Consider the following 18815-nt stretch of genomic DNA (forward strand, 5'->3'; position numbering starts at 1 on the left):
GATCGCTAGTTCCAGATTCTTCAATTAGTCGTCACTTGTGTTGCCTTGCGAAAAATAGCCGTGAGGTAAATTTCAACAGATGACGACGTCTTTAGGCGAAAAAATCATTGAAATCTTTACAAGAACCCCTTGAAATGCCGAGTGTTCGAATCAAAGAAGCTTATCAGAATACTAAGCATGTCATTGATGGCATCGAGTTGAGCTGGAGAGTTGAGGAATTGAAGGAAAAGGCAGCAGAGAAGACGAACATACCGATTAACCAGCAGAGTAAGATGATCATTAGACTTTCTTTTAACCCACAAAAGTGTCTGTTTTTACCACTATTTCCTCCCATTTCTTCCATAAAACTTAACAGTTAGTTATTGTTGTTTATATATATAACATTAAGTGACTAGAAGGAAACACAGTACACATGATTCGCTGCAACTCTGAGTTGCGTGCGTTAAGCACTCATCAGGCAGATTTAAATCTGCCAGATGAGTGCTTAACGCACGAAACTCAGAGTTGCAGCGAATCATCTGTACTGTGTTTCCTTCTAGTCACTTAATGTTATATACCGCTCTACACAAATGTGTATCAAGTCCTTTTTAACAGTGCTGGCTACAATTCACAATTAATATCTATATATATATATCTATAAACTGAGCTCATTACTGACATCAAACAATGGGGTTGCCGAATGCGCTTAAGGGAATACTTTGGTAATGACGACGATAGTAACACAGAGCTTGACAATGACAACACCTACAAGAAACCATCGAATTAGGTGCTGCCTCCGGGCAGAGATCTAGCTTAGACTGCTATTTAAGTGGAGTAGAATGTGCCATCTTGCAACACATGCCCCACAACATGCTACACTCTAACATCACTAGGCTAGAACGAGAAGCTATTAAATTGCTTAAACGTGACAGTGGTATTGTTATTTTCCAAGCTGACAAAGGCGCAGCAGTAGTAGTGCAAAACAAAAGGGACTATCTAGCAGAAGCTTACAAGCAACTAAGTGGTACTGATGAAAACGGTAACAAGGTATGTAAACATGTGGCCACCGACCCAACGTCTGACTTCGTCATCAGAGTAAAAGAAACTGTACAAGAGGCCCACTCCAAGGGTGTAATCAACACCAATACAGCAGAGTATCTGGTAATGGAAAACGCTCAAACAGGAAATATTTATTTCTTACCCAAAATCCACAAACTGCAATGCCCACCTCCTGCTCAACTGATCTGTAACACCATCAAATCTGCCACAACTAACATCTCCAAGTGGATTGAGGATCAAGTACAACCACTGGTCGAGAAACTACCCTACCATCTCAAGGACGACAACGACTTTCTCTGTAAACTTGCTGAACTGAACAAAAATCATACCTTACCACCAGAGACTATTTTAGTAACATTGGACATCAAATCCCTTTACACCAACATCCCACGTGGTGGTGGCATGGAAGCATGTGAGTACTTCATGCGCCTTGACAATTTTGCAAACAACAGAAGGGAAACTATTGCACAATTCATCAATCTCGTTCTAAATTGTAATAACCTAACCTTCCAAGGAAAACATTACATTCAACAAACAGGAACAGCTATGGGAATACGAATGGTGCCGAGTTAGGCAAATCTCTACATAGGTTGCTTTGAGGATCGCTTTTTGAAAGAAGCTGCTGACCGACCTCTTGTCTGGTTCAGATACATCAATGACATTTTTTTCATATGGACATATGGCGAAGAAAAACTCAAACACTTTTTTTAACAAATGTAACTCTTTTGATCTACACATCAAGTTTGAACAAACCACATCAACTACAAGCATCCCTTTCCTAGACGTTCAAGTGATCATCAAAAACAACGGCGAACTTAGCACAGACTTATACACAAAACCTACTGAAACCCATCAATACCTAAACTGGACCAGCCGTCATCCCCAACACACTAAAACATCCATCCCAGCTTGGCATTGAGGCTACGACACATCGGCTCTGATAACAAGTTTTTTGATAAATGAGCACATGAGCTACACAACATACTGCTTAAGCGAGGTTACAAGAATAAGTTGATTAAGGAATGTATCATGAAAGCAAGGAGAACAGCAAGGCAGGAAGTGCTCACAAGCAGACCTATTTCCTCCACTGACCGTGTACCACTTGTAATAACTTACAACCCAGCACTGCCAAAAATCCACAGATTCCTCAAGGAACACCATCAAATACTCTTGACATCGTCCAACATGCAAGGCCATATTCAAAGAACCATCTCTCGTTGCCTATCAAAAAGGGCATAATTTAACACAGATGCTTACCCACAAAAGACTGCGATTGCCGATGGCCATTGACACAACCCCCTCCACTGATGAATCCCCACAAAATATAAGCAATCCACACATTCAAGTTCCATCTGATACTACCTGTACAATCTGTGGCTGATCATTCCAAACAAACAAAAATCTCAAAATGCATTTCTCTCGCAAACCATTGCAATTTACTCGTCCCGGATTCTGGCCCTGTAGGGCTGACATAAGATGCAAGTGTTGCAAAACATACGGGCAATTTACAGGGACAGTTAAGAGCAGCACTACAAGAGAAATGATACACTGCGACAACACACACCATGCAAGACTAGCAATGTGATACACCTGATAGAATGTAGTAAATGTAACGATCAGTATGTAGGCAAGACAGGTCACCCAATTCACCATCGTGGCAATCAACACCGTAGCGACATCAGAGGTGGACATGAAAACATACCCTCTGCCAGACATTTTAAGAACTGTGGAGTCGATAATTTAAACTTATGGTTATTGAAAAAGTTAGAAGTCAAAATCAAGAAATCAGAAAAGCAAGGGAAAATTTTTGGATTTTAAGACTCAATCCTACTATCAATAAGCTTACTACATGAATTGTAACCATTTTAATTTATCGATTTTAGTCACTATAACACGTTTCGCTGTTATCTATTCTATTTTTATATTATTACGTCATGACATGTTTACTGTTGACACGAATTTTAGATTTGAATATTGCTCATGTAATTAGTATGCTCCTGAGGAAGATCGAGACGGTTGAAACGTCAAGCTAATAATCCAACAAAGCTACATTGGAGTTGGCCTCTCGACCATCACATTTCTGCTTTTATTTACATTATTTCAAGAGCCCACGATCGCTTCAATGATCCTTCAAGCAGCGTGTTTGAAACTAATCAGCATTGTTTGTGGGACCCCTTACAAGTTTCTACTTCTTATATATATATATATATATATATATATATATATATATATATACATATATATATTCAATAAAAAGAGTCAGTTACCCCATAACAAACCAAAAAAATATTGTGGTGCAAAATTACCCAAAAATTGTTCCCAGTGAAAAATTGAATTTACCTTTAGAAAAAAAAATTACCTGCAATGTATATTATATAACTGCAGACAGTACTGTTTTGGCCGTCTGGGCCTCATCAGTGTAAAATATAAAGTGTAAAATTTGACTTTTGTGAAACAGTGCTCAATATGTAGAAGCATATAATTATATACATGTGTGTGTGTATATCTACTAGTATGTATAACCAACTTAGTCTATCTTTCATATAAAAGCTGTTAATAAGAAAAGTTGAGGAACACATGTCCATCATTATAAAACATGCATGTATGGTATCAGGGTCGGGAAACTTTAAAAATATAAAAGAACAAACTCGTTAGAGGGAAATATTCATTTTGTTGATAGAAACAACTTTAGCTCCTTAAAATTAATAGTAAGAAATAATATATCAGAACCATGGTGTCTTTTTCAGATTTTATATTTGCTGGAGAACTGCTAAAGGATGACAAAACTCTGGATTCTTATGGAATCAAAGATGGATTTACAATTTATGTGATGATAAAGAACCCGGAACCAGAACCAATAGGTGAAAATGATGCTTATGAATTGACAATACATGTGTTTACAAAAGGCAATTACTCGGGAAGTCAGGTTATATCAAGTTATTTTTGGAAAATTGAATTATCCAAGTTCAGTAGTTTGATGGGTAGATAAGCTATAGATTTTGTCCCGAAGACACTCATGCCTGATAGTGATATATCCAGTGGAAAAATTGTTCCCCTCTCAAACAAGTGGGGCAAAATCACCAAACCAGATGAAGTACGGAGAAGGTACGATAAGATTTGGTTGTTGCGGACTCCTTAGCTCAGCTAGGTATAGCATATTACCCATACTGCCATAGTGTGATGTATGTAAATCCAAACACGAGATCAGTCACAAACCTCTAGTTCTTTGTCGTTCTTTATTATCCTCAATCGGCTCATTTAGTGCTCCACAAGCGGAATACTCAGCCAATACTTACTCGACTCAAAACAACCATGCCACTGCAACAGTTAAGCTCGAAAAACTTTAAACCAACTCCACAAAAGGACGAGAAAAGAAAGGTGAAGCAAAGTAAAGCAAAGCAAACCTTAAAATTTTGTGACTGACTGCAAAAACTAAAAACCACGTGGCCAAAGAAAACAATGAAATACATTAAAATAATTACTATTGGCAGGAAAAGACACGACACAGACTTCAAAAAAGTTTTACAATACCCATTGATGATTAAATATCTTGGGAAAAAAAAATTCTGAAGATTTGTAATTATGTATAACTGTGATGGAATGTTACAGAAGCAGACTTTGATTTCATTTTAATTTTGTTCATTTGTTTGTTCTTTTTCTTATGCTTGGTATATTCAAAGGTGACTCTCTAATTATTTAAATTTTTCTCAGTTTAATTTCTTGATATATTATTGTTAAAGCAAATGCATTACTTTCTTTGTTCTGTACCATTTCATGTTTCTTTTTGATAGAACTTGATTCTGATGATGTACCAATCACTGAGGTGATCCCTGTCTTAGAGGCAGCTATAAAGAGCCCTTCCTACAGAAATACAGTAAGTTTCAGATCCCTAGAAAATCGTGCCATTTATTCATAAAACTTCTGAATTAAATTTGTTTTCTTTTCTTGCTTTAATTTGCGTTTTTCATCATTAGGTTGAAAAGATTCTTACCAATCCAGACATGCTAGAACAACTGACTGTAGCCACTCCAGGATTATCATCTGATCATGTTGCTATGAGTAAGTATTTCTGGTTACAAGAAGTTGATATGATTCTCTATGACATTAAGTCAGCTTATAAGGTAGAAGGTCCATTCTGTGAGATTATGGCCACTTACTGTACATGTGTTGACCTACCAGGTGGTATGATCTCTTCTGATATATTTTTCTTTCTGCTGGAATTGATATCCTCTTTCTCTCATTTTGATTTCCTTATTTGTAGTTCTGCTTTTATATTTACTTGACTTTTTTTTAATTTCTGTGCTGCTGAAAATTTATGTAAAAATCATGAATCACTTTACCTGCATATAATTTTTCCTTATAATTCTTAGCCCTTCTTCAAGATCCTGAGCTTCTTGGACAACTTGTACAAACAGCAAAGGTTGAGACGTAAGTGAAGTATTGTAATATCTTTCTCAGTTGTTTGCTGTGACTAATTATTGTCTTGTTTTACAACCTTTCTTAAGTTTGATAACAGCTATAAATTGAGTTAGATCTTGAAATCTCTGTGCAAATTGTTACTAAATGAATTTTTTTGTGATTATCTTTTACAGAGTAATACAAGAACATCCAAGCCTGGTTCAGGCAGCTTCTTATATCGCTGCAGCAATTGCCAAGGAGGGAGGGGAAGGTAGGCATTCCACCAGGAATCACATGGTTGGAGACAGCTATGATTCTGATGATGACCTGCGAGGCATGGATCCTGGGGTGAGATATGATATTCTGCATTTTATCCCATCCTAAGTGTTATCAGATGTTGATTTGATTGTTTATTCTCATTGATAGCTTGTTGCTCAAGCTGAACTAGTGGCAGCAAATGAAGAGCGTATCCAGGCATTAAGATCATCTGGGGCTTCAAGAGGAGCATCATCATCTCGGCAACCTGTCACGTCATCATTATTGTCATCTGCTTTAGCTAATGCAGGAATCTCTCCAGGTTCCTCAGCACACATTGAAGGTTTGTGCAGTGAATAATGGATGCAAGTGAAGCTATCTTTTTAAAATTATGCAGTCATGTATCAACAGTGTGCTGACACAAAAATGTAATTGTTGGTTAGAATGGACTCTGCTTAGGTGTCATGCCTTCCTTTTTTAGATCAAGAACACATAATGTGTACAAAAGCAACAACTACATTATGGGTGGGGGGATGAGGAGATCACTAGACTGGTATCACTAGAGGTCAATACTTCCCATATGCTTGCATGATCAAAAAGTCTTGTTGTGTTTTTTAAGAGAAAATCTGTAATACACTTATTTAGCTGGCCCATCCACAAGCAGAGGTGCTTCAACATCAGGTTTCTCATCGACAGCAGCGGCTGTCCCATCCACAAGTAGAGGTACAGGAGCCTCAAGTTCACGACCAACCATTACAAGAGATATGGTCAGTGAAGCTATGGCATCTGTTATGAACATTTCTCAGCAATCCTCTCAGCTTCAGGTTAGTAACTCTTTGATCTCACTGTTGACATTCTGAGGATTGATATTAATAGAAGTTTATTTTTTCTGTTTAACTCAGTTACTGTAGTTATTTGTGAACCCATTGAATCAGAAAGGAGCTGTTAGCTCATGAATTTTTTCGTCACATTATTCTGACTTAAAACACAATTTTGCAATTGATGTAAACTTCATTAAAAATAAGCGATATTTCTTGCCTTCTAACCTCCTCACACACAAATCAAGACATCTTAAATTTGATATGTTCCAATATTCGTTCACATGTCGGCAAATTTATGGTAATCCGTTAATGTTCAAATTCCAGGCACTTGAGACATTATAACAATAACTACTGGTATTAATTGTTCATAACAAATTGTGATGCGCATAACTGATACTACATTACATGTGTGTGAGCTGCTTGTTAATCTATTCATTGATAATGTCCATTTTTGGAATACTTTCAGTCTCAATTACAGCAACTCAGAGATATGGGAATCACAGATGATACACTCAGTATCCAGGCTCTCACTGCCACAGGTGGTGACGTCCAAGCTGCCCTTGATTTGATATTTGGGGGATTATAAACTCAGATATCTCACTTCTGTATCTGAGTTTCATGTCTTTTAAATTTAAGTACAAACAAACAAACCCAATAGTATACAGATTTTTTCTGAGCAACTTAATTTTACTTTTGGGTGGTTCATTGCTCTTTGTCCAAGTGGCTTTTGTTTAAAATAGTTCTGTCAAACTTTTGACCTTTGTGGAGTGTAGTGTTGGTTGAGGCCAGTGTGGTACCATATATAGGTCAAGTGCTAGCTATCTTCTGCTACTGAATACCATTTAAGATAAATTTTGGTTTAAAATGGTCACAAAAAGAAACTTAAATCACCTAGGAAGCTGCTATGGTTTGGGAAGGTGTGAGTTGTTGGACACTTTGATTTGTGACTGCTTAGGAAATGCAGATATTATTTATAAGCATTCATCTTCTCAAGTTAGTCACTGCCCCCACATAATTAAGATGTGAAAAGAAAAACTAGCAAAACTAGTAGCATTGAAGGTTAAGAGTAAATTAATGTTCAAAATAAGTAGGAAAATGTAACTCAAACTAAAACATGACCAGAATCTTTAAAGGTACTTTTTAATATAAATAACACACAATGTTGTAGCTGCAATATGTCTTTTTTTCCAGCTAGTACCCTTCGTTTAAGCCAATATTATATCCCTGCTATTTAAGATTTTATGTTAAATGACATTATTTTTATTCTACAACCATTGAGAGTATTAACTGTGGATAGACTATCACAGGTCTGGAACAGTTTTGTGACACTTTTGTTACACTGTAAATTAACTTTTATACAGCACAAGGAAACAGTTTTCTAGTGACATATGACTTGAACTGAATGCCTTAGTACAATAGTTTTTTATTTGAAACTCAATTCATTGGCCCCACATACTTCAAGCCTAACTGAACAGTTACCATCAGTAGTTGCAGGCTGAAATTGTACATTGCTTTATTCACCCAACATGAAGGGTTTCAGAATTTTGGAAATTTAGAATATGTTGGAACTCAATCATGATCTGAAAAAATGAAAATTTATTTGTATAAAACAATAAATAGTTTGAATGTTGCAGTTTTTCTTCAACTGCGTTCATTAATGATATGTAAACTGGTCACTGTAGAGAGATTCTAAAGCAAAAATTTCAAGTGTTAGCTCAGCCTCACACCAAATGGTTGTTATTACTTTGTATCATTTGAAATTGATAGAATTGAAATTAACTCTACCCTTTCTGAAAAAAACTATTTACAACTAAGTTCACCAAAAATATCCACTCCCTATTTTCCTGTTTACCCACATTTATTAATTAATTGTTCTTGTCACTACCATCCTCACATTATTTACCCTTGGCAGTTAATTTTTAACTGTGACTAATGCTATTAGAGCTATTTATTGTATTTCATTAATATTTTCTGACTTGATTTTGGTCACTACCTATTGTACAAAAATTCAAGCCTAGGTGCAAGAACATGAAAATGTTTGCTGGGCTTCAAATTTCTTTCCTGGCTCCAGTACAAAAGGCTTGCTGACATATCCTGCTTCAACACACAGCATACTGGGATACTACAAGAGATGAAAACAAAATGAATAAACTAACTCTAAATCGTTTTCTTGGCCCCTTAGGTAAAGAGAAACAAACCTCATTGTCTCCAAAATCAGACATAGCAATCGCTTTTTGAGCCCAAGGATTCCACACAACTGCAAAATTAATGAAAATATACATAAATATACAAAAAGAGATAGTTCCTATGTAATTGATTTATCATGTCACCTGTATCTGGAAAATTCTCCTTCCAGAGAGTTATGTGACAATTTTTGGAGCCAACATTCATTATCTTGTGTTCACTAGGAGAGTTCTGGTAAACCCTGAAGACAAAATAAAAAGTTTCACCCATAATGCCATTTATCAAACTATGGAATAATAAAATATATTATTTCACTTTACAGGTCACATTGTTTTTTCAGTCTATGCATTCATCCTTTCATTGTAAACAATGTTCTTGTCAGTTTAGTAGTAATGATGAGAATTTCAAATTTTTTATGGAAATTGAAAATTAAATTGTCTTAGAATTGTCAAGGTAATTATGCAATTTAACAAATAAATTTAATTATGCAATTTAACAAATAAATGTGAAATTATATTTATTTACCTATCTGTAAACCCATTGATTTTCACAGGATCATTGCTTTCTGTGAATGTTTTCCCACCAAGAACCTACAAACAATGTACTCAGTTCGAACATTAACATTCTTTGTTAGGACTTTATAGGTTACTGGAGACCCTTTAACTTCCAAGATCTGATTGCTAATTCACCCTACTTGCTGCTACACATTTCCTTCAAAACAGGTTAAATCATAACAACAACTTTTACTCAATAATTTTTAGTATTCTCATTACCTGTTTGTTGGATAGTGTATGCATATAACATAGAGAAGTTACATGTTAATTACTTCTGGGAGTTAAAGAATCAAGATTTAAGGCTGTGTACGTTTCCTTTTAAACTCAGTTCAAAAAGCATTAATAAAATTACAGCTGGGGCACTTACCTTATCAACATAGTTTAACCCCTTTAATCCAGAAACTGCAGTTTGGGTAACATCAGGAACTCGCAAATAAGTGTGCAGAAGAGTAGTAAACTCAAAAGCTTTCTCATCTGCAAAGATTGTGAGTGCACACTTGATATTTTGTATCATATGAACAATAAAATGAAGATCCCAAAAATTCTATTAATAAAATATACATAATTAAGACAGTTTCACATACTTAATTTTAACTAATAACAATAAAGTTCATCAAATTGAAATTAACAAGTTTCCAAGGTTTCCAAAATCAGAATCAACCTGGGAAATATTTTCAAAGATTGACTGGCCTGATTTTGAAAACAGTGTTTCAAATCAAGGAACAAAATTATTGCTTTGAAAATGAACCGTCAGGAGCTGTTTATCTAATAATGTTATAACCACCAACCATTAAGTTCATGATTTTGTTATTTTAGTGAGTCTTGTCTTTCTTTTGGAAAGACAATATTTCAGATATAATTTTATTATTTTATTTTACCTTTGTTTTCAACTGTGATGGTGGTTTTTAAATGTTGCTTTCCCACAGTCACTTCATACAGAACCCTAAACCTTCAAGAGTAATAATTATGATAATTTAAGATAAAAAGAAATCATGACGAGCTTTGCCCACCAAAAAAATTTATGCAAATTAGGCTTAGCCGGATCTGAGTTCCGCCTGGCAATTATTAACTGTAAGAGAAGATCTCAGTTCGCGCCCACAGCACGTTCAAGGTGTTGCGGATGAAGTTTCTGTAATTACTTTTTGGCACTTTCCGGCGTCAAAATTGCATAGTTTGGGTAACCCAAAACCCTTAAGCTGACCTTTCTTGTCATAACACGAATGTTTTCCAGAAAGGGACACGCGGTAATGTCGGTGTCTCTCGTGTGCAGGCATTTTTCCAGGTAAAACCCTCGCGTGGAATCAACTCATGTTTAATTTAACGCTCCTTTTAAGCGCACAATGTAAGCCAAAGCAATTTTATAGTTAAACGTAAAGATCAGAATATTTTCTTCAAAGGATGATAAATGATCGACGCTGAACTAAATTATACGTTGAAGAAAATGCAAAACGGCGTAACATGTATAAGAGGAAATTTGGAAAAATACGAAGTTACGAAACCATGAAAATCTTCGATTTTTAAGAAAGGAAATTTTTATAATTCCAAGCTAAGTAAGCTTTTCTAGTGTTTCATTCTTTAAGGCTTTGTGTAGAGCGGGGCCTTTGTTTTATAAACCGTAAAACTTAGTGACAAGTCGAAAGGGCTCGCTCTTGGTTATGATACCAAAGAGTACAGGGACACCACGCTGATCTTCCAGGTGTTTGATCATCGTCGCCGCTCGTGGTGTACTTCGCTACTTAGGTGAGCGAGATCGACGTTCTTCCTCTCTTTAATTCTGACAGCTGTGTGAAAGACCTGGTCCTTACAATGAAAAACGGTCGATTGTGCTTTTTCAGTGGCGGCTTTAACGCTCGTCCATATTCAGCGCTTATCCTAAACATGCATGGCATCTCTAGCTATCTACAAGACACGCTGCGATGTATTATTCGTCCATGTTCAACACAACTGCGCTAGTGAGATAGAGAATCGAAAGATCACATTGTTGCGCTCGAAGAAGTGCGCTAAGTTTGCCAAGTTCTACAATGGACAACAGATCGTACGGCCTCCCGCAAGAATAAGGACAAGGTCTATCAGTTACAAGCAATGGATAAGTGGAATTGTAAAAAGTTTTAATTCGTCCGTGCATCGAAAGGCCGATGGTATGTAATTTTGCTCTTTACCGTTCTTCACACACTCGAATAGCTGTTAAAATTAAATTTAATTGCGGGTTGTGCAGTCAAAATATAACGTCGCCCAACATGGTTTTAGTTAAACCAGTGTCTTCTGAGGCGCTTCCACCAAAATAATTTTGAAGGGAACAACAGCGCTAACCGATTTAATATCTTCTCAAGAACATGTCAAAGTCTATTAAAACGCAGAAATTAAAAATAGTAAGAATTGGTGGTTCATGTTAAAAATCATTAAAGAACAGTTCTCAGTTTGGCTCGATAGTGCTGTCACTTTGCACTAGTTGTTCATAGTGACTTACTCATTACTTTCAGTAGGTTCTGTCCTCGTGTACCGGTTCACAAGAGCCGTTACAAAAGACCGAACAATGCACAACTAACCAGTGACTCCTAAACAAAGAAAGAACAATGGTAATTCTCTTGTGAACCGGTACACCAGGACAGAGCCTTTCAGTATTTGTTCGAGCTTTTCTTCGACGAAATAGGGGACATACAAGAAATCGCAATTCACCTCTAAAACAAAAATAATAAGCTCTCCCAATTGGACACCAGATATGACTGCGTAGTAATAATTGCGTAGTACGCGAAGTTGCAGTGTGAGAAAAATGAGTGAGGAAAATAATTCTAAGTGTTGTACAGCGCGGTTTTTAACATAGATTACCTAGCTAAATGACCTGCTTGTCTTAGATATTTATGATAATATAGGAAGGTCCCCAAGGAATACTAATAACCCGGCGTGTAATTTTGTGATTGACAAAACCTGATAACTCAGGTTTATGTTTGAAAGGGCAAATCATTTAGTACATTTCACTCCAGAAGTAAATAATCTCTTAACTTTCGTAATTATTATTTTGGTTTCAGGCAAATGGTGTCGAGTTGAAAGATACTAAGTTCCTGAAACATACATCCCAGCTTTGTTAGCAGGCATGCCGAATGCTTTTATAAACGTGCGAGGGTAAAAATACATTTGCGGCCCCCTGTATGGAGAGAAAAATCCAAAGTTTTTTATTACAGGGATGGTAGAGTGAATGATGTTATTTCTGGTCTGAGTCATCAAAGTTCTGTACCATTAGAGTGAAGAAAGGCTATCGGGGGAATATGGAGGTTGCTGCAAGTAGTAGCTGTTAAACTCTCAACAAGCTTTACAGGCGGCCAATTAAAGAGCATGGGGCAAGAAATCAAGAACGATTCTCACCCAGTAAACTAAAATGGTTGTTGGAAATTGAGATGGACGAGCAACCAGAGAATTTGAAGTAATCTGGTGGCCTGATCTTTTCTCAGGCACTAAAAATGGGAAACTGACCTTGCGATTTTATGTTCCTAAAGTGATACTTTGATTTCAATGATGTGTAGTACACAGTCTAGTTGACTTGTTCGTCATGTTTCCATAAATTTAGTAGCTGTTTCTCGGCAGTTTTTGTAAGTTTGTTTTAAAAAACGATAGAATGTGTTTTGCATTTAGAGGAACAAACTTGTCTGTAGAAGGCTAAGATTAAACCCTGAATACAGCAAAATGACCCTGTAATATTAATGCAATTCATGTCTAGCTGGGCACACTATACTATGATGCCCTTCATTCTGTTGTAACCAAATTCAGAGGAAAAAAAAACACCTGGAGAAACTCTTAGAGGGATAATATCTGTGGACTTTCACCATTTCTATGGTCATCAGGAATGACAGAATAAAGCAGTAACTGTTCACAAAGTCTTAATTCACTTAACTGAAAGAATAATGAGTTGGAGGGAACTATAGATCATTTTTTTCCAAGCATCTCTAATAATTCATGATGGAAATAGTAAAAACATTGATAACAATAATAATGATAATAATGATAATAATAATAATAACAATGATAACAATAATAATGATAATAATAATAATAATAATGATAAAAATATTTACAATAGTTAGAGAAATAATGTTCATTATCCTTATGGTTATAATTCCTATGATTATTTCCATTAATCTAATCATTATTATTATCATTCATATTACTATTATGATTATTTCAATGTTTATCTATGAACAAAATAGTGTTATTGTTAGTCTAGCTGAATGAGTGTCCAAGTGATTGAAACTGGGGCAAAAACAAATTAAGAAAAGACAGAAAAACCCCAAAAACTGTTCAGGACTGCAATTCTTGAGTTGGCTCATTGTGAAAGGTTTTGGGACTTCATTAAGCTAGTGCTGTCTGTAGTGGGCCCTGTGTCAAAGAGAGAAGAGTAGCAGCTGAATTAATAATAATAATACTAAGGACAATGATAGCATTGATTGACCAAAGTCACCCTATGACTAATAACAGCTGATACATGACAAACAGCATAAGCAACACACTTTTCAAAACAAAAAGAGCAAGCTAAAATTGCCATCAGATAAAAATAACTGTCCATAAAAGACTGACAGCATAGAGCTGAAAAAAAAAATAGGGACTGGCTCTGCCATCAGATAACAACAGTCCATAGACTGACCACCCAAGAGAAACAGAACAGATCGGTGGTTCTGCCATCAGATAACAACAGCCCATAATGGACTGACTACCCAAGAGAAACAGATCCACCTGTTAGTTCTGCCATCAGATAACAACAGTCCATGGACTAACTACCCAATAGAAACAGAACTAGGCAGGTGGTTTTGAATCAGAAAACAACTATTTAAGACCTCTGTACAATGTGTCTTAGAAAATCTTCTGCATTCTAACAATCTATTGAAGAGACAAACTATCAGAAACACTTGAACTTCTATTTGGGGGGAGGGGGGAGGAATTAAATGAAAATCTACTTGCCTCAGCATGCCATCCTCACTGAGCAGCCTATTTCAATTTGAAAATGATGATCACAATCATAAAGATAATGATAATGATAACAATAACAAATCATTATTATTATCGTTTATATTACTATTATGATTATTTCAATGTTTATCTATGAACTTAATGGTGTTATTGTTAGTCTAGCTGAATAAGTGATTGAAGTAATTGAAACTGAGACAAAATAATCTCAAGAAAAGCCAGGAAAACCCCAAAAACTGTTCAGGACTGCAATTCTTGAGTTGGCTCATTGTCAAAGGTTTTGGGACTTCATTAAGCTAGTGCTGTCTGTAGTGGGCCCTGTGGCAAAGAGAGAAGAGTAGCAGCTGAATTAACAATTATAATAATAATGAAGACAATGATAGCATTGATTGACCAAAGTGCCTCCGACTAATAACAGATGATGCGTGACAAACAGCATAAGCAACACATTTTTCAAAACAAAAAGAGCAAGCTAAAACTGCCATCAGATAAAAATAACTGTCCATAAAAGACTGACTGTATAGTGCTGAAAAAAAGAGGGACTGGTTCTGCCATCAGATAACAACAGTCCATAGATTGACTACCCAAGAGAAACAGAACAGATTGGTGGTTCTGCCGTCAGATAACAACAGCCCATAATGGACTGACTACCCAAGAGAAACAGATCCACCTGTTAGTTCTGCCATCAGATAACAACAGTCCATGGACTAACTACCCAAGAGAAACAGAACTAGGCAGGTGGTTTTGAATCAGAAAACAACTACTTAAGACAAGCCCTCTGTACAATGTGTCTTAGAAAATCTTCTGCATTCTAACAATCTATTGAAGAGAAAAACTATCAGAAACACTTGAATTTCTACTTGGGGGGAGGGGGGGGGTAAATAAATGAAAATCTACTTGCCTCAGCATGCCATCCTCATTGAGCAGCCTATTTCATTTTGAAAATGATTCAATCACAATCATGAAGATAATGATAACAATAACAAAATCAGTAATAATAATGATAATTATAATAATCATAACAATAACTACAACGACAAAGTCCGTGTTAGTCTGGCCTCTACCTTGCAGAAAATACAGCCCACCAACTGAAGCTGAATTCTTTAAAGGCATTGTATTGCAATTGGTCATTGAGGCACTCAAGACACCTCACCATGACAAGGTACGAATATTGAGGTGGAAAAAAGGGTCTGTAAAATTGACTCCATGCTGATTCCAGATGAGAAATCTGTGTTTGAAGCTTCTTCAGTTCCACTCCAAGGGAATTTACTCTAGCTGATCTTTCGGTAAGTTAGGAAGCGAGCTCTTCGGAGTCGTGACTGAGTTTGGCGCCAAAAGATAAATTTTTCGCGCCTTCGGGCTCAAAGTCTAGCGTGGCGGAGTTCACCAGATTTACGATAGTCATAAATCCCGCAGATTTAATAAGTTCGTCGGGGATTGTTTATTACGAAGAAGATAGACCAGCTATTAGACAGAACGTGAACATAACGTGAACGAGGTCGGGAATCCAGGCTAACCCCACTACTCCGAACGATGAGTTGGCCGGCTGAAGTTCCCGTGTCGCCACACTTTGGATTTCGTCGGGAAATATCTTAAATACATCGCATATGAAATATTTACGCAAAGGAACGTCACATACCTCTTTCAAAAGTAGATACCAATGCTTGCAAGGGTCAAGTGTGGCACTTGTAATCCTGCAAAGACTCTGCGTGGTTAAGTTAGCCGGTGGAAAGCCGCACGTCGAAAATCCGTCTGCCTCTATGACTTCATTTCGAATGGTTTCGAAATCGAAACCATGATGCTTTTCGACATTTCGACATGAAAAATATCGTCGAGGTTTAATATTACAATATTGGTAAGAATTTAACCAGGATACGAGGCCAAGTCGTGCGACCGCCACAGGATTTGTTCCAAAACAATAACATCGTGTACTACGATCGCAAAGCGTGAACACTGATCGATCCACCAAGTAACGCAATACTGGAAATTCGATACGGTTGTTATTCAGGTCGTACGGCACATGAAAATTGCGATCTCTTTTGTTACTGTTTTATGGCAAACCAAGCGAAAGAATCATACCTAAATAATCGAAAGAGAGGCTTTTCGAATACGGCGCCTCGCCGGTATTGCCTCTTCTGTGAAAAGGAAGGATCTTTGAAAGACTACGTGATTAAAAATGTCGTTATAAGGAAACAGGCAGAAACAGAGAAAACGCAGTATTTTACGACCATTACACGCACAACAAACTTCATTTCATTTCATGATTTTGATTTTCATCGCCAACAGATGACCCCGCGTTAACTCGCACGCAATCGCGTATCTCTCGTGGATTCGTGGGCGCTAATCTGTATAATTACATTGTGGTGTAATTAATGTGATGACAGCCACCCAACGCCTTCTTCCCCAAACCTCGGCATCAGTTTACGATGCCTGCTGAGAATTTTTTTCTTGAGCAAAGCTCGTCATGCTCACAGGGAAGAAAATTCTTACAAGGTTCCAGATAACAAAATAAATGTTTGTTTTCAACTGTAATGCAATACAAAACACAAAACCAAGCATTTTACTGGTTTTGTATTTACTTAAGTTTTCTTGCTGACCTATAATTTATAATTTATTTTTATTTAATACTGATGTCAACTGGCTGCCTGGCTCCGCTAGCCCCTAGGGTTATTTCAAGCAGCCAGTACTCTAACTTATACTTTTTAATATTCTCTTTGTTGTAACTTTTTCTGAGCAAGAGTGAGTACATATATCTTATTAACCAAGCACAAGAGCCGTACTGAGAGAATATCAGCCTGAGGTCTTGACAGTACGGACCGAGCGCAGCGAGGTCCATACAAAAGAGACCGAGGGCCGATATTCTTCCAGTACGGTCCCAAGCAAGCTTGGTTAATAAGAGATTTATTATACGACTGAAGTTCAAAGGGACACAAGTGCGGTATCATTCAGGACCATTCGGGACAGTGCCCAGTCCAATACTTAGAGAATATTGGATCGGCAATAGAGCATTTGATTGGTTGATTTTAGTTATTGGCCCTCTGACTGCCCGAGTCGTGTAATAAAAATAAAGATTGTTGTTGTTGTTGTTACTTGCATAAAGGTGAGAATGAGACATTTACCTGTAATTCCACACTTTTCTTGTACTTTCACTGTCCTCTAGAGAAAACACTGTACTTGTTTCACCATTCTCTTCCTGGAAAAAATGAGCACTTGATGAGTATAAATCCTTTGACATTGAGATACCTAAGAAAACTTTTTTGATACCTTGAGAAATAACCCGTATCTCCTTTGATGAAACTAGTGTAAAACATGCATGTTAGCCATCTATTCTTCCAAATATCTCCCATACATCTGTGCTAAATTTAGAAAGTAAAGTGAGTGAAACTGCATGGCCCAGTTTATTTTTATAATCTCCAAACCTTTGGATGTTGGCTGATTTCCCATTGACTAGTTCTTGCAAATCCATGCTGGGGCCCATGACTCCATGGTCCAAAGTTTGCTGTTAACAGAAACCACTAAACGATTTGTTTCTCTACAGATATTACAACAGCAGAAATTATTTCAAACTTACAATACAACAACAGGCTGGCTATTTCCTTGCATAAACAATTTTCCATGCAAAATCTGATTGGATTAGCTAGCCTCCAATATAAATAAGTTGGTTCCTGTTTTCACGAAACACGATTATAACTTACGAAACACTACTGGAATTCCACCTCTGATTGCCTTCTTCTTGTCAAAAACCGCCTTTTCACTATTGAAGAACAAATTTTAAAAGATCGATTGTGAAAAATGTTTCATTGAGTGTAGCTATTCAACCAAATAATGCTGGATGCTGTTGTTGTTTTTTGGTCAGTCGTCGATAAGATGAAAAAAGGGCTATTCAAGTCTTTTGGCAGTCGCCAGGTATCTCTGGATAGAAAATTTAGGAAGACTATTTACCGCGTTTACCTTACAAAGAGCATTTCCTGTCCTTTGCACTTCCATGACGTCACAGTTGCACCTGTAGAGTTCATATCAATGCAAAATTAAACAATATTATATTATAGCTACGTTTGAAGACTCAGGTTGACAAAAAAAATTCACTTGGTATCAACCTGTTAACAAATATTATTGAGATACAAAATCTAACGTAGAGAAGAAAGAAAAAACTCCCTTTAGTCAATTCAACCTCACCGCGGAGTCAAACCATGATTTAAGAAGCTTTTCGCACAAGTTTGGAATTCGCGTCCTGATTTGATCGTTAGGGTAAAGTTCATATTTATTATGCATATTTTATAAGCAATTTGGGAGACGCAGTATTCCTTCTCCCCAAGTAGCTCTTTTCCTTTCCTCTCAATATTACTAGCGCAACCAAAGCACAGATTATGTCTGATACATTCTTCCGCGTGATGAACAGCAGACAAAAATGTTCAAAATTATCCACTTGCCATGAAGTTGAATAGTTGCTTGATCTCCATCTGGACTTTGCAACTCAACAATATCGCTCATCATTCGAAGATACGAATTGGAAATATTCCCTGATCTCAACGGTAAGAAAAAAAGTAATCCAAAGACCGTCAATATTGGCCCTTTTGCCCGAAGAGGAGTTTATTATTGGCGCTTGTTACAC

At 36.7% G+C, this 18815-nt stretch overlaps 2 protein-coding genes and 1 long non-coding RNA gene across 6 annotated transcripts; 1 reads left to right on the plus strand and 2 right to left on the minus strand.

Annotated features, from left to right (window-relative positions):
- Positions 1-29: 29 nt before the first annotated feature.
- Positions 30-8145, plus strand: LOC111320899 (ubiquitin-like protein 7). Its single transcript, XM_022923667.2, has 9 exons — positions 30-267; positions 3786-3899; positions 4830-4912; positions 5013-5097; positions 5409-5466; positions 5631-5784; positions 5863-6034; positions 6337-6515; positions 6979-8145. Exons 1-9 carry the CDS (start codon positions 135-137, stop codon positions 7096-7098), a joined length of 1098 nt encoding a protein of 365 aa, XP_022779402.1. The 5' UTR covers positions 30-134; the 3' UTR covers positions 7099-8145.
- On the minus strand, positions 7637-18806 carry LOC111320983 (uncharacterized). The gene is made up of 11 exons (XM_022923772.2): positions 18634-18806; positions 18155-18206; positions 17899-17957; positions 17623-17702; positions 17323-17396; positions 10129-10199; positions 9618-9724; positions 9222-9286; positions 8843-8937; positions 8711-8769; positions 7637-8634 (listed from the first exon to the last, which is right to left on the minus strand). The coding sequence occupies exons 1-11, from the start codon at positions 18695-18697 to the stop codon at positions 8527-8529; spliced, it is 834 nt and encodes a 277-aa protein (XP_022779507.1). The 5' UTR covers positions 18698-18806; the 3' UTR covers positions 7637-8526.
- Positions 11429-17316, minus strand: LOC148731966 (uncharacterized). Of its 4 annotated transcripts, none has more exons than XR_015999878.1 (3): positions 15843-17296; positions 15105-15131; positions 11429-14521 (listed from the first exon to the last, which is right to left on the minus strand). It is a non-coding gene; the product is annotated as an uncharacterized LOC148731966 (long non-coding RNA). The 4 variants fall into 4 exon arrangements; XR_015999880.1 differs by having other exon boundaries at positions 15268-17296; XR_015999879.1 differs by having other exon boundaries at positions 11429-15131; positions 15268-17316.
- Positions 18807-18815: the final 9 nt, after the last annotated feature.

The sequence above is a fragment of the Stylophora pistillata genome, chromosome 4 (assembly GCF_964205215.1).
Source record: "Stylophora pistillata chromosome 4, jaStyPist1.2, whole genome shotgun sequence".
NCBI lineage: Eukaryota > Metazoa > Cnidaria > Anthozoa > Scleractinia > Pocilloporidae > Stylophora > Stylophora pistillata.